This window comes from Cydia strobilella, chromosome 6 (genome assembly GCF_947568885.1).
Source record: "Cydia strobilella chromosome 6, ilCydStro3.1, whole genome shotgun sequence".
Taxonomy (NCBI): domain Eukaryota; kingdom Metazoa; phylum Arthropoda; class Insecta; order Lepidoptera; family Tortricidae; genus Cydia; species Cydia strobilella.
In genome coordinates, this window is record NC_086046.1 from 473,361 (window position 1) to 490,692 (window position 17,332).

A 17,332-nucleotide genomic window follows, 5' to 3' on the forward strand; every position below is an offset into this window, starting at 1 on the left:
AGGTGCCTCTAATTGGCCGCGATACAGGTTATGTGGATCCTATTGGTGCATTTAAATAAGCCTCCGCATAGTAAGCGAGCCCGACGGCTGCGTTTATCTACTGCATTACAAATAAGAGGTTGCGTTCGCAACATACATAAATACTGTTAAATACAATATTAATGCCGAGATGCACTGATCATATCAAAAAGACTAAGTTTGGACGCCGATCGCACCCGTTCTCTCTTATGCTAACGATTAAGTTTAACGATCGTCACATAAAGATATCTATTAAGACCATTAAGCGGATGTGAATCAATATTTTTGAATACTATTATTACTGACTAGACGGATATAAACTCATCTACTAGAATAAAATGGTTCTTAATTTGGTTAGGTTGCAGGTTTATTGCAACATTGCGGTCACGTCTTTTTCATGTAGGATGCTTCTGTTAAACAAATGTTTCGCAGGTGACATAGTTTTACAATTAGGCTGCTTGACGTCCAACCGAAGACCTATGTAATTAGATATCGGTACTAGAGATGGGCCGAATATGGAGTGCCGAATATTTCGGTTCAGATCTTACCGAACCGAATATTCGGCCAAATTATTCGATTCATGTATCATTGTAATAAACCATTTGAAAACGCTTCAATTACATTTTACCCAAAAATTCGGCCGAATACGAACATTACAAAACTTGCCAAATACCGAATATTCGGCCCATCTGTACTCTGTACTTATTTATTAGTAAGGTCCTTTCCTATTTCTCACGAGAGAGCAACTATTTTCCTACAATAGATACAGAAAAAAACTCAAAATCAGCTTTAATTATAAAGGAGCACGGTAATTATTACGAGTAAACAGGTTTTTATTATTTATTCGTAAATTTAAGAAATCAAATTAAATTGATTTATTTCAAGTGACAAAGAAACTTAGCGACTTAAATTATTCTTAAGAAAAGATTTACCAATTTATCCATACCTTACCAATAGCTTGAGGATTGATGTTATTGGGACTGAGAAAATGGTCTACGTTTTACGATAATATTACCTACTAAATTAATAACTCTAGAAGGTACTACTAGCTACTAAACATAAAACAAAGATCAATTTACTCTCATTGCATAACAAACAATTATTTCAAATGCAATCAAATGCTAAATGAGATCCTTAATGCATGCTACAAAAGGCAGAATCAGGCCAATGGCCATATTGTCTGAAACGGTTAATAATAACACTAAAACTGGCCTAAGAAGGAAAGCAAATGATCTCTAAGTACCTATACTTAGAGAAGTTATATAAAGTTACGAAATCGTCTACTTCAATTGTTTTATAGATCTCGATATTAGCATCGAAGATCTAGTAGCGTGAGAAGTGACATGTAATTCTTTAACATCGGGCTTCTTGCAAAACGAACTATATAGAGACAATAAGTTAAGGAAAAATAAGTATTAGAGTTGCTAATATTTTTGCAATTCTCACTCATTTTGTTATACTTTGTAATAAACTTTTTGACCCTTGTTGGGATTAGTCCGGTTTCCTCATCCTTCACCGAAAAGCGACTGGTAAATATCAAATGAAATTTCGTACATCCGAAAAACTCATTGGTACGAGCCGGGGTTTGAAGCTAGACCACCAGCGATTCCCATCAACAGTTAAGAACATCAATATATAATTCCTAATCGGAACGGGAACATTTTTAGTGGAAACTTGTATTAAGATCTTTTCCAGAAAATGCGTAAATTTTGAAAAATATTCTATAACTTCCACATTGCTAGCCACTGTCAAACCTTTCCCATTTTCTTTTCTCGGTTCACATTGTTTGACCTATATGTATGGTGATGAACCTTCTTTTATTGGGTCAAATATAAAGGGATCGCAAGCTGGATTCGACAGTGGGCCCTTACACAATGTTGACCTTACGGATCGTAGTGAGAATACTTAAAAAATATTTAATAGAATAATTTGATTTATTTCGTACAACCTCATCTTCTCTTTTCGAAAGTCTAAACGTAATTAAATCAATCAGTGGTCTCTGTTTTTAACTCCTCAAAGTAATGCATTAAATATGTTTTCTGACGCAAAATTTTATTGCGAATGTCGACAATCCGGACAAGAACATATTTTTTGACATTTGCGACAGCAATGCAGTTGGCAGTGACGCCGCGCCGCATTATTGGTCTGAAATTCTGAATCCGAATAGTATGTTCCTAGACGAATGTGGAGTGTGGACCACCGCTCGCGCTCTAAAACTGCCTTTTCATACAAACGTAGTTACCATTTCCCTCTCTGGATATCAACATTATTGAAAATATTTTGTCACATATTGAAGTATATTGACCACCTTCGTTTGATCTCTTTTATATTTTTTATTATTATTATAAGAGTTAGGACTATTTACAAATAAGTATCGAAATTAGAGTTTTGAATGATTCACGGTTAGTTTCACTAGACTAACATTGACCGTGATTACCTTTTGTACAAATAATATAAGTATGGAAATTGTGTTTCGCTCAATTTTATAACAAGCACAAAATCAAAACCCCTTGCTATTGGTATTGTAAATACATCAAATTTTGAAAAAATATTTTTCATAATGTTAAAATCAAACCATATTTTACGTGTAAACATAAACCCGTTGGATAGGTGTACATCATACGTACGTCACGGAATTGACACATCATCGGCTCTTGACCTCTGCCATTGACGGCGTGATTTACCGACGCATGCGTGACCTGGTCATGATCAAGGCCAGAGGCTTAGCCATATGTATAAAACAGTTAGGCTACTTCTAAGGTAGCATTCGGATTCAGGCTACTTCTAAGTTACTGTATTGCTGCAGAAAATGTCAATATCTATGCCTGGATTTTAAATACATATTTTAAAAATCGTGTAGAGTTTTATTAGTCGACCCTAAGTGCACATACCGCCTACCTAAAAAACCCAACCTAAGTAAAAAACCGGCCAAGTGCGAGTCGGACTCGCGTACGAAGGGTTCCGTACCATTATGCAAAAAACGGCAAAATATCACGTTTGTCGTATGGGAGGCTCCTTAAATATTTATTTTATTCTGTTTTTTGTATTTATTATAATATAGCGGCTACAGAAATACATCATCTGTGAAAATTTCAACTGTCTAGCTATCACGGTTCATGAGATGCTTGGTGACAGACCGACAGTGGAGTCTTAGTAATAGGGTCCCGTTTTTACCCTTTGGGTACGGAACCCTAAAAAGCTTTAAGCTGGAGACGCCGTTTCAAATCCGGCCTCCACCACTGGAAGGCCTGATCACTTATTCCTTAATATAATGACATCTCTTAAATGTCTGACATACTGTCGCAGAGATGAGAGGAGATGGAGCAAGCGTGTCCTAGCGTGGAGGCCTCAGCCGGAGGTTCAACAAGACCAGATCACAGAACTCCAACAAGATGGGAGGATGATATCAAAAAGATTGCAGGCCCACTGGAGGAGAGAAGCAGCAAATCGGGCTGCTTGGAGATTTGGAGAGGGGTATGCCCAACAGTGGGCGCATACTCCAAATATTAAAGACCTTTACATATCAAGCCAGAACGTAAAGTTGAGAGGACACTAAGAAACTTGTCAAACCCCCGTGTGCTAGCAACCCTAGGAAACACTTATTGCCGAATCGTGTGGTAAATGTGTGCAAAATGAAATACAAGTGCTCAATATACACGCATCAGCAAGAGCAAGAGCTGCTAGTGTATCAAATAAATAATAATAATACTCGCTAAGAAAGATATGACATCCATTTTCTAAGAACAAATTTAATTAAATTATTTTCTATGAAAATATTTTAATTTGTGGTCTTTTCAAGTAGACACTACTATTTAAACTATTAACTGAAATAAATGTCATATACGAAGGAAAAAATGACCAAAGCCTCCAGTGTCCAGAGCTTTTGTGAGCAGAGCTTTTGTTTTTTCCTTCGTATATGACATTTATTTCAGTTGACATCCATTTTACTATATAAGGGACTAATAGCGACCCGCCCTGGCTTCGCACGCGTAAACAAATTATATAGGTACCTAACCCTCAAGAAATTGATAGGTGAAAACTGCGTGAAAATCCTTTAGTAGTTTTTGATTTATACAGACAGACAGACGCGGAATTTTGTTTTATAAGATGTAGTGATGAGGTTTAACAAAATATACCTTACAATACAATAAGCTTCATTGCCTGAAGCCAAATGGTAGATTACATAATCTTACCTTTAAATATATATTATCTAACTATTAAATTCATTGAACCAAACGAGCTACCATAATGATAGATTAACAATATAACCAAATATAACTTAGAACCACGTCGGTTTAAGCACTCATTGCTTCAGTGATGAATATATGAACCGATTTAATATGACAAGGTACTTAATACTAGTCAGTTGACTTACTTATCAAGATTTGTAAACTAAATTAGATATTTAGATGGTCACTGATATAAGAACTGTCCGGACACTTTGAAACTGAACTATATTAAAAGTATTAAGTATCTAATGCCTTTTCGTTTTGGAAACTATCAAATTCCATACGATTTCATAATAATTTAACACCTCTCGAAAAAAATAAAACTAGGGTCACCGACATAGCTCGCAGAATTGCAAACCTTAATTGGCAGTGGGCGGGGCATATTGCTCGCAGAACTGATGGCCGGTGGGGCCGGAAGGTTCTGGAGTGGCGTCCGCGTACCGGAAGACGAACTGCCGGTAGGCCTCCAACGAGATGGAGCGACGACCTGGTGAAGGTCGCGGGAATTCGGTGGTTGCGAGCGGCACAGGATCGGTCGGAGTGGCGAGCCTTGGGGGAGGCCTATGTCCAGCAGTGGACGTCTATCGGCTGACATGATGATGATGATGATGATTTTAATTCGGTTCAAAAAATATCCCCCTCATGCCAATGTTTTCATGATGCAACTAACTTTAAGCAGCATGGCTCTCTTAAGTTAAAGCACAGAATAACTAATAGTACTGTTAAAGTTAAAGCATGACAGAGAATATATGATCACGCGCCATGTTGCGGAATTTCACTGGAACTAATTTTTTCATACTATACTGTACTGTCACCCTATACATGAGAATAACAGCGCCCTCTTGACAATGATCATATATTAATGGTCAGGCTTTACTTACTCTTAATTTAATTGTCTATGTACCTCAACTTATTGTTAATTAAGTACACACAAAGCTCGCACTTAAACTATCGTGAGACATATTTCAAAATATTTATCAGTACGGTTTTTACTCACTATTATTTTTAGTCGCTTTTGGCGACATGTTTCGGATTCTTTCTTTGGAAAGTGCACGCGACGTACAACCGCCGCGGACACTCGTGCCTGAGGATGGATTCCCAAAGAATCCGAAACATGTCGCCAAAAGCGACTAAAAATAATATTGAGTAAAAACCGTACTGATAAATATTTTACACACAAAGCCTTTAAATGGGTGTTAATAGCTTAAATATTTGTCTGCTAAGTAAAAACTTACATAGTTTCAAGCCTTGGGTTTGCATGGGTACTATCGTATTTAAAGTGTCTAATTTTTGTTAAGTAATAGTTAATTACTTGAACCTTGGCATGGTTTTGAAAAGGTAATTGGTTAAAATTGAAAGTTAGGTGTCACTGTTGCCTTAATCGATCTTCTTTAACTTTTTTACACGCTTTTACTTCTTCAATTCGTATGTGTATACGTTTGATTTCAATCTTGTAAATTTGATTTGAATCATTTTTGAAGGCCAATTAGAACGTACATTTTGATATTTAAATGATGTCACTTACTTACCTTAATACCATTCGCAGCAAGCATTTTGCTCGTACTTATCTGTACATGTATTGGCGCGAGCGAGATGCACGCGGGCGAATGTTAACAAAATGAGATCATTTTAATGTCAAAATATAAGTTAGAATTGACCAGGTGGTGTCTGAATAACTTGAAATTTAATCTTCTTCCGTAATTTCAATGACAATGCATAAATATGTATATTTTTTTGTTAAAAATGCACATAAACCAGAAATATTATGTAGGTAATTATGCAAATTACCGGCAACATTCTTAGCTTAAATAAAACCGGCGTTATTGGTGGGCGACAAGTCATGAATGTCATTAAAATATTGCAAATCGAGCCCCTTATCAAACATTTAAGGACGTTGCGAATTACTCCTGTTTAAGGGGCCCACTGGCTATCAGTCCGCCGGACGATATCGGCCTGTCAGTTAGAACAAAACATTGACAGTTCCGATATCGTCCGGCGGACTGATAGTCAGTGGGCCCCTTTAGACTACACTTAGCCCGCGGGCTTACTGGCGTGGGAACTTGTCAATAATATATTTGTATAGGTATATGTACTTAAGAGTTTTGAGTGATTCATGGTTAGTTTCACTAGACTTATTTAAAAAGTAATCACGGTCTATATCCCGGTCAATATAAGATTATATAATCTGTGATATAAGTATAGGTACTTAAGTAAGCCTTAGGTGTTTCTAAGTTCTTGATATCACTATAGTAAATACATTTTAGATTTCATGAAATTTTAATGGGCATTACACTATGTCGGGTGCTGCCTCTGCGTGTCCCAACTCCCATGACATGGGCACAACCGCTTGGTATATAAGTATTTGTTAAGTAACTTTGCATTCGATAGTCGAAAGAGCCTTTGCATATTGGCTATGCTCCGCGCTCACCTCCCTAATGTCCGGGACACGAATGTCCCGTTTATGAAAAAAACACATCATAGGCACCTGCGTAAAGTACATACCTACTTGATATGAGTAATAATAAAAATAAAAAACCGGCCAAGTGCGAGTCGGACTCGCCCACCGAGGGTTCCGTACCGTTTAGTATTTGTTGTTATAGCGGCAACAGAAATATATCATCTGTGAAAATCTCAACCGTCTAGCTATCACGGTTCATGAGATACAGCCTGGTGACAGACGGACAGACGGACAGCAGTCTTAGTAATAGGGTCCCGTTTTTACCCTTTGGGTACGGAACCCTAAAAAAGTTACGTTAACAACTTAATAAAAACAAGGTTGTGTAGTATTAATAATATCAATTTTTCGGTTTAATAGCGTGTAACTCTACATCTAAAGTTATTATCCAAACGATTCAGACTTTATTCTAAAAAAACATGTGCAGACGCGAAGAATTCACACAATTTAATTTAAACTACGTGGACTTTCACACGACCTTGAGCCACTTTACAGAATAAACAATAATAAAAGATTTATCGCATTTTACAATGCTCGGTGGAGGTCTTCATTTTAAAATTATGTTCAAGTTCTATCTTTGCTATGTTTGTTTTCCATACACATTTATGAATGAAAATGCCTAAACAACTACTTGGTACCTGGGGGTTTTCTACAATAAATACCTAGCTTTTGTATGTAAAAGTTTTTTTTAACATCAGTGACAAACAAGAGCGTACGACTCTTTAATACATTAGTAAGCAGTTACCATAGCTGTTGAACGCTTGAAACTACAGGGATGTCAAATGCGCGACGGCTACCCTTCAAAGTCCTGTACTCTCTTTTAAGCGCCATACCGTTTTTGACAATTGCATGTACGGTAGCGTTCTACGCAAGCAAAATTTACAGTAGATTTTCATGCCATTTTCAATTATATTATTAAGTAAAGAATCTCTCCAAAATAACCCGAAAAATCAACAAAATTGCCAGGCAAATCTGTATATGTCGCCAAACGAAAGTTAGTCGACTTACTCGTAAAACTTGAAGCTCGAATGGCCAAGTTAATTTAGAGACCTATTTAAGAACACATAACTAGCAAATTGCAACTTAAAACCTGAGTACTAATTGTAAACTGACCTCCCTATAACATTCCAAATCCAAAGATATATGGACCTGCGATGACCAGTAGGTAAAAGTGGGCAGAAGCCACTATATAAACGTGCGCGTACGCAAGCCATCACACTTACCAAGCGAGATCGAGAGTGCAGACATGGCCCGACTTACCATTGTAAGGATGCGGTGTTTCTAGTGATATTCTAGTGATATTGTAGTAATATTGTAGTGATGTGTGCTGTGAAGTGATCTAAGAATCAGAAATTAAGGATTTAAGGAAAATTGTGTCGGAAATGTGACTTTAAGGACATCGGCGCTTACGACGTGAAATGATTTATTTGTACAAGTAAATTGTTAATAAAAGTTTAAGCGCCAATGGCTTTCCTTTTTTGTACGGACTAGTGTCACTTTGACAGTGATGGCAGTTAAATCGTTTTCCAATTTTGAAGTTGTGAGATTACGGTTCATATTTGGGGATAATTTAATGTTATTAATGTAATAAAAATTATCTTACTCTGCATTTCGTAACGTTTAAAGTGGATATGGGCAACAATTTGAAATAAATGGACCATAAAATTTACAAATTTTTTAAATATGTATTTTATGGTCAGAAGATAATCGTTGCCAGGTTGCCATATAAAAATCAAAGGAAAACAAATCAGTTAATACTTACGGTCAAGACCACAAAATATTTAAGGAAAAAATGTGACAAAAACAGTCAATGCTCTTGACATTTGACCTGACAAGTGTATCGTATGACTTGAAATTACTTGTCTCGCCTTTGACTTTATCATATATTAGTGTTGTTAATGTATGTATGTTTGTCCTCAGGCCGTCCTCGCCCTCATCGGGTGCGCCGTAGCCGAGCCCCCGAGCTACCACTACTCCGCCCCCTCTTCCATCCTCCTCGTCGGCGGCCATAGCTCCGGTGGCTATAGCTCAGGCGGCCATAGCTCCGGAGGCTACAGCTCTGGACACAGCAGCCTCAGCAGCGGAGGCCATTATACCTCTGTCCCAGTCGGACATCAGACCTCAGAAGGCTACCACATCGACCCTCATCTATTAGACAAAATCAAGCACATCATCCTTAAAGACGAAATCCATAACCAAGCTTACCAGCAATCTTCTTCATCCCACGGTCATGGTGTTTCTTCCCACTACGGTCCCCCAGCCCCTGTATATGGTGTCCCTCATGACAGAATCGTTGGCATCGAGTTGGACCACATCCAACAAGGCCTACAAGTAGCTCAGTACCACCAGGCGGAGATCGATTCCGGTTACGCTGGCGGTTACTCCGGTGGTTACTCAAGCGGTGGCTACTCCACTGGATCTGGACATGGTTTCTCCAGCGGCGGTTACTCTGGACACTCCGGTCCCTCCATCACGTACACCACCATCGGTGTACCATCAGGTTCCTACGGCGTCCCATCCCTTTCATCAACATACGGATCTCCTCATCATTAAAGTCATCGCCTAAATTATATTGTTGTAAAGTTTCTGTAAATAAAATACTTTAAATGCTCGTTCGTTTTCGTTTTACTGTAATTGCTTACTTTAATTGTAGTTTCGCAAGGTACCTTGTATGGAACTGGTTTTTGACCTCAAGGGTCTTTTGAAAATAAGTCGAGTCTTACGCAATGTGTTACATATCTGGTAATCATTCTTGAATTTTATGTTGTACATTGGTAAGGTTATTTGGTAAAGATGATTGTAAATGTCACATAAACATTTGCAATTAACAGTTTTGAATGATCCACGTTTAGTTCACTAGACTTATGAACAATACAAAAGGTAATCACGGTCTAAGACACGATTTAAGTCACATAATCACAATATAAGGCTAACATTTGCAAAATTTAAATTAATTAAATTAAATTAAAATTAATTTATTTCGAGTAACTCATAATTACAAACAATTTAACTACCAATCCATAATATTTAGATCAGTACGGTTTCACTAACTATTATTTTATTTATTTATTTTATTTAATCCGTAACATGTCGCCAAAAGCGACTAAAAATAATAGTGAGTGAAACCGTACTGATCTAAATATTTTGAAATATGTCTCACGATAGTTTAATTTCGATTACCAATCCATACTTTTTAGATAAAAGTCATGGAATTAACCTAAATAGGTATTAAACCATAACTTTAACAATAATCTTCGTATCACCTTAAAACTTGTCATATTTGAGCATGTATATAATTTAAAGCAGTATTTAAGGTCAAACTTGAAGCGCTGTTTAAATGAGCAAATGAATTACTTCACTTTTACTTTTAAACACTTTACGACTTTTAACTTATAGTAAATCATAACGAAACTGCTTGAAATATTAAAAATACTTAAAGCCCATTGTCTTCAAGATTCCCAAACTACAAACATCAATTAAATCATACCTAAACTGTTTTTTATTCTGATTAATTTTAACAAATCAAAAACAATGATCTATTTAACAAATCTTACGTAATTCACTTTCAACGTAATAAAAAAGAGGTTTTACTTATATATTAAGAGGTATTACGTGTTACGACAACTTTCCTGCTAATTTGCGCATAAAGTGGTCATACATTCGGTTATGACCGAAAGTTATGGCCGTGCCGAGGTGAGTGGCATGAGAGGTCTTATTACTAAGTAGATGACACCAGCAGTGTTAAAATTGAGCAAATATCAACTTGATTCGATACTGATATCACAGTACCTATGTCTCAATGTCATTCCTACTAATCCCTCATCCCTAAAATATTACAAATGCGAAAGTTACACTGTCTGTCTGTTTCTTTACGCTTAAACCGCTGAACCAATTCAGAAGGCCTAAGATTCTTTATCATTTATCACCATGCCTGTCACGTTCTAACAAGTATGTAAGTGACGCATGACATGACAGGTGATAAAAACGCGACCATGATACCGATGCAGATTACATATAGTTTCAAAACAAGGGTAAAATAAAATGGGCTAAATAGTACTGAACTATTTTACGTTATTTGACCTTGTCATCTACTTCAACGTAACTATCACTTGTTTATTCATTTATCGTATTCGTATGGCATTACAGTTACTTGATTTAATTAAATACTAATATAGTGATTGAGGTTTGTACTCTTTAGATACTCGAAAGGCGCTTTGAGATTCGCAACTTGTCATAACTCATAATGTAATAGATAATTTATTTTAAATAACTAATACCCATGTAACCTTACAACGAACCTACAGGTCTAACTTTATTGTTAAAATAAAATATTTTCTGACTGTACTTGCATCATGAATAAATTTAAAAACTAATTTAATTTTAGCTACACAAAGGCGTGGATAAGTTGCGTCGTCTGATCTTAGTCGATATGATCTATCGAGACAACTTTATTATGTAATCATGTTACTAACAATGGCATAAGTTTGGAGCTTAAACTGGTGACATGGTTATGGTTACATCATCATCATTTTATTTATTTATTTAGATAACAAGATCCATTTTGTTAGTATTCTACAAACAAAAACCAAAAAACTATGTTAGTATTCGTAACTCACTATTGTATTGTATTGTAGTTCGGGCGATTTTCCGCAACTCGACGACTGGCGCCTATTTTGCGTGACATGGGGGTGGGCTAGTCCTGCCAGCCCAGCTCCTCGAGGAAACCTATCAAACCTTTGATGTTGAGTAGGACCTCGGGGAGGTCTCTCGGGGATCCGAGATGTTTTGCCCTGTATGGGGCCACTCCGCTGCACTCCAGCACCACGTGAGAGGCTGTTTCTTCTGTCTCCATGCATCCTCTGCATAGGGGACTGTCTGTGACACCTGTTATAAAAAGATGTTTGTTAAATAGTCCATGACCTGTTATGACACTGGTCACCATGCTCAGTCGGGTCTTTCCTAATTGAAGGAGCACCCTTGTGAGCTTTCCGCTGATGCCAGGCATGGCTTGTTTGGCCTGTCTGCATCCAGTCTGGTTTAGCCAATGTTCTGTGTGTAGTTTCCCTGTACGTGCCAGCAGCATTGAGCGTACCTTGCTAAACGGTATCGGGAGGATCGGTTCTGGGCCAATCGCTCCCGCACTCGATCCTTGCCTGGCAAGCTCGTCCGCAGCATCGTTACCCCGGGATCCGCTGTGTCCTTTGATCCATTGTAGGGTGATCTTATTGTTATGACATACCTCCATTAGTCGTTCGTGGCATTCGTGTATAAGTTTGGATGTGACTATATGGCTTTTTAGAGCCATCAAGACTGCTCTACTGTCGGAGAGTATGCGGATGGAGGATCCTACTACCTTCCTTGCAGTGATGGCAGCCGCCGCGTTTATGATGCCCATGCACTCAGCCTGGAATACCGAGTTATGGGCTCCTAGCGGAGTGGTAATTGACATGTTCAGGTCTTCTGAGAAGGTTCCAGAGCCCGATCCGCTGTCTGTTTTGGACCCATCAGTGAAGATTCTGAGCTCCCGAGGATTGAGTCCTTCGTAATTGTCGTCCTCGTATAACTGTATTTTGTACCTTTTGTCGAAGATAGCTTGTTTATGAATCCGATCCGTGCCCGAATTGAGCACTGGAAATTCGTCATATACCTTAGCCAGGCAAGTTGTGTGAAGAGCTCCTATGATGTTGGACCATATATTAAGGGCTCGCAGCCTTACCGCTGAGAGACTGGCCTCTTGTTGTATGTGTAGGTGCAGCGGTGGAAGGCTTAACATGACCTCCATGGCTGCAGTCGGTGTGGACCTCGTACAGCCAGTGGTGGCCGCGCATGCGAGCCTTTGGAGTCTTTGTAGCTTGTCTCGTACGTTGCCTAGGTTTGTTCTTGGCCACCAAACCAGAGCACCGTAACAGAGTAAGGGGCGGATTATTGTCTTATAGAGCCAGAGAGTAATTTTTGGGTTGAGTCCCCACCTCTTACCAATCATCCTTCTGCATTGCCAGAAGACAACTCCCGCCTTGTCTATACGTTTGTTGATGTGATTGTTCCAGTTGAGTTTACTGTCGAGAGTTAGCCCTAAGTACTTAACTTCATCGGTCAGCTGTAGCTCGGTTTGGAAAAGTGTTGGTCTGGTAAAGTTGCCAAGCGCTCTTTTATTGGTGAACATTACCATTTCTGTTTTGGTGGGGTTGACTGATAGGTCGAATTCTCTACACCAGCGTTCTACAATCCGAAGAGCAGCCTGGGTGAGATCGCAGACTGTACTGGCAAATTTACCTGATATTAATATTGCCAGATCATCAGCGTAGCCTATTGTGTAGAAGTGTTCCTCGTTCAGTTTGGTTATAAGGTTGTTGACTACTAGGTTCCACAGCAGAGGTGACAGGACTCCCCCTTGAGGGCATCCTCGCACCGCCGCCACGGCCTGCGGTTCACCTGCATACCTTATAGTTCTTTTGTTTAGCATGTTCATAATCCACTTTGTTAGTCCGGGTTCCGCGCCGTGGCTATCCAAGGCATTCCCTATGCTGGTAAAGTGGGTCTTGTCGAAAGCGCCCTCGATGTCAATGAAGGTGCCAAGGCACAGTTCTTTGGCATGGATGGCTCTTTCAATGCGGCTGACGACCATGTGTAGTGCCGATTCTGTGGATTTACCTGAGCTGTACGCTGTCGTAACTCACTAATGACAACGTATTTTTAATTAAGTGTTGCATTATTGAGCACTCATTCCTTACAGCTATTGTCTTGAGGAGGCTGTTTGGGCTGTCACGTATTCTGTTCAGAAGCGATGCCATCTTTTTCCGCAGCAGAGCATTGAAACTGTCTAGCGACAACCCCAGCAGCGCAGAGAGCTGAGCGACCGTTGCGTACAGTCCACTCACAGTGCAGCCGAGTACAGCGAAGTGCAGTATGCTCTAAAGAGCGTAGTTTTGACTGCAGCTGTACACCGCGCGAATCTGCCTCCTGTCGGCCACTGCTGCTTATCCCGGTCCTGGGCTAGTATCATAGAGAAAGTGCCCCTGCGCGAAGTGCCAACGAGATAGCGCTTCTTTCATCCGAAAGCGGCCAACCTGCCATCACTCTGCCTGGCAACGATTATTAATTCCATAATCCATTTAAGCTTAGTATGCGTCATGTTAGTAGCTCTTTAATATTATACCCATTATAACTAGTGGTGGAGGTGGTGGACATGCAGAAAAGGCTTTGGGCAGAGTAGCATGGCGGTCTTTGGTGTCGGAGGCCAAGATCCACTTCGGGTCGTTGCGCCACAGCAGTAAGTAAGTATAACTAGTGGTTCTGTGATCTGGGCCTCGCGATAAGCTTAAAAATGTAAAAATAAAAAATACTTCGTTGAGTTATTATCACAGCGAACTTACAATAGTAAATAAAAATAGAAATAGAAATAATTTATTTGTTAGCACAAACATAAAAATAGAAAATTATACAAAACAGAGAAACATAAAAAAGAAAAAGTGCCACGAAATGGTTTTTTTTTTTTTTTTATACTACGTCGGTGGCAAACAAGCACACGGCCCGCCTGATGTTAAGCAGTCTCCGTAGCCTATGTACGCCTGCAACTCCAGAGGAGTTACATGCGCGTTACCGACCCTAACACTCCTCTCCCTCGAGCTCTGGCAACCTTACTCACCGGCAGGAACACAACACTATTAGTAGGGTCTAGTGTTATTTGGCTGCGGTTTTCTGTAAGGTGGAGGTACCTCCCCAGTTGGGCTCCCCAGTTATGGTGGTGGTGGTGAAATAGTGGCGCTTAAGTCCTTCCGTTCCGTAAATCCTTACCCAAAAAGGGTAAAAACAGGACCCTATTACTATGTCTCCACTGTCCGTCTGTCTGTCTGTCTGTCACCAGGCTGTATCTCATGCACCGTGATAGATAGACTAGATTGTTGAAATTTTCACAGATGATGTATTTCTGTTGCCGCTATAACGACAAATACTAAAAAATTCGGAATCCTCGGTGAGCGAGTCCAACTCGCACTTGTCCGGTTTTTTTATCTATCTACCTAACTACCGAACCTGCTTACAAAATTTCATAAGTGAGAAATGCGACCTACAGTGGAGAACATCCGGAATTCCGGACATACGAAAGCATTTTTGACCATATAATATCTATACCAATATGTTAATTTGGTGTTAACTTGATATACTTTGCTTTTAAAAGGTCCTTTGGCCCTAAGAGCCTTAATAACAGCGAACTCACAATAGTGGCGCTTAAGACCTTTTTTAGGGTTCCGTACCCAAAAGGGTAAAAACGGGGCCCTATTACTAAGACTTACAGATGGAGATCTGTCCGTCTGTCTGTCATCATGTATCTCATGAACCGTGATATTAGCTAGACAGTTGAAAAGGAATTCGACCTATAGAGGAGAACATCCGGAATTCCGGACATGCGAAAGCATTTTTGCCCATATAATATAATCACTAGACTTATATTGACCGGGATATAGACCGTGATTACCTTTTGTAAGTGTGTGATATAAGTCTAGTGAAACTAACCGTGAATCATTCAAAACCGCTAATAATACCAACCGTTAATATAATATCTACCAATATGTTAATTTGGTGTTAACTTGATATACTTTGCTTTTAAAAGGTCCTATAACCCTAAGAGCCTTAATAATGGAACAATTCTGGTTGTAGTACCTCTTGCTTACTTGCAAAATGTCTTATACAGACTATAAACATTATAGTTCATCGTAAGTTAAGTCAGTTTGGTTCTGGGTGGTATAAAGTGCAGCTTGCACTTTCTCTTGTAGCGCTCCGAATCTCAGATCGGTTGTGTAATGCAGGGATTGGAAGATACAGACGGACAGACGGACATTGCCCAGTTTATTATGGTTATAATGAAATGGACCGGTTTGTAAGGATAGTTGCAGTTTTATCGTCTATCGACATGACATAAGTTATGTCATTTTATCGAGCAATTTGACAGATACAATTCAATTCAATTCAATTCAATTCAATTCAATATATACTTTATTCAAATAGACCTAGCAACAAGCACTTTTACATTGTCAAGTTTTAAATATTACCTTAATCTAAATATCAGAGCAATTTATTGATGCAGTTATTATTATTTTTAAAAACCGGTCAAGGCCGCTGCAGTAATGTTGCCACAGTAATGCAACCGCAGTTCCCATCTGAACGTCACTAACCGTTGCAATGACGACGCGAGCGATGTCACTGTCAATCTCCTCGATAAAATGAGTGACAGTTTGAACGTTCCGCATTCCGCAATGACAGCAACACCATTTAAGTATCAAGGAGATAGATATTGACATCGCGCGCGTCAATGCTGCAGCAGTAATGCCGCTATATCATCCAAATGTCACCTTTAACGCAAATTGGCCTCTGCTCTCGCGGTTTGTACACATTAGGGGTATGAACGGGTCTACCGCGATATTTCATTACTTTTACCTTACCATATCATACCAACATTACCACCATTACATTACCACGACACCACATTAACATTACATTTTTACCATATCTCCGTTGACATTTACCTGGGACGTCAGTTATCCGGCAACACAGACAACCCATTTGAAACCTCGGATTTAAGGTAAAAAGAATGAAATTATATCGCGGTAGACCCAGTCATGTCCCTAACGGTCCGGCCACGACATCGCGCGGCGGCGGCAGCGGCGAGCGGCGGCCATAGGTTGGAGCGAGACACAGCGATCGGACCTTTCGTTCCCACCTATAGCCGCCGCTCGCCGCTACCGCCGCCGCGCGATATCGTGGCCGGGCCGTAAATGTGGCCTCAGCTGTGGCGTACTTATATGTATTTTTCTCAAAAATGGACGGCAAAGTCGACGTTGCCGGTTAAAAAGTAGGTCGCAAAATGCGTTGTTTATGGTTAGTCAAAAAATTGAAAAGTTAAAAACATTCACTCGATTTCGGGACTGCAATGTTGCATACAAATTCCATTATTTGTCGAGTTCCAAACTTTTTAAAAGTTGAAGTGGCCATATCAAATGAAGGCATAGGTCCAGTAAACAGCCACACAGATGATCAGTACTTATTATTATGATGTTGGTACTGCGACTATTTACCTGTCTCAAATAGTTAGCGTATTTTTGGCAGAAAAATAAACTTCGTTTTTCAATTTAAAAAAAAAGGCGGCAAAGCAAATCTTATCAATTGTTTCTACTTTTTTCTGTGAAAATATATACGTATGAACGTAGCTTCTGTAAAATATTTCTATTATATTTGTATTTATTGCGCCATTTTTGAGAAAAGTACTATCAGTTTAGCTATCAGGTGACAGACGCAAGACAGACAGACAGACAGAAAACGGAGTCCCGTTTTTACCCTTTGGGTACGGAACCCTAAAAAACACGTACATAATCAACAGATTCTGGCACATCTCTATCTTATCAAGTAATCACAAATATTACATAATTCATTGAATGTGCATCTTTACCGAAACACTTATTAGCTTCCATTTAAATACATATAAGTAAGTAATCATGATGATCATTTTTGCACCAACTTTCTAGAAAGTCAAACACGCTAAATCATTGGATGACATCACTATGTTCTGCACTATCTCTAACATTAGTCATAGACGTTTTGAAGTGTTAAAGGCTGGCGTCCACTAGACTCGCCGAGG

General features: G+C 39.2%; 1 protein-coding gene and 1 long non-coding RNA gene across 3 annotated transcripts in view; both read left to right on the forward strand.

The window, feature by feature from the left end:
• LOC134741966 (uncharacterized) overlaps nt 1-17,332 on the forward strand; it is a 323,784-nt gene that overhangs the window by 182,024 nt on the left and 124,428 nt on the right. The gene's annotated exons all lie outside the window — the stretch shown is intronic.
• Nucleotides 7,871-9,317, forward strand: LOC134742517 (prisilkin-39-like). The gene is made up of 2 exons (XM_063675737.1): nt 7,871-7,966; nt 8,623-9,317. The coding sequence occupies exons 1-2, from the start codon at nt 7,949-7,951 to the stop codon at nt 9,253-9,255; spliced, it is 651 nt and encodes a 216-aa protein (XP_063531807.1). The 5' UTR covers nt 7,871-7,948; the 3' UTR covers nt 9,256-9,317.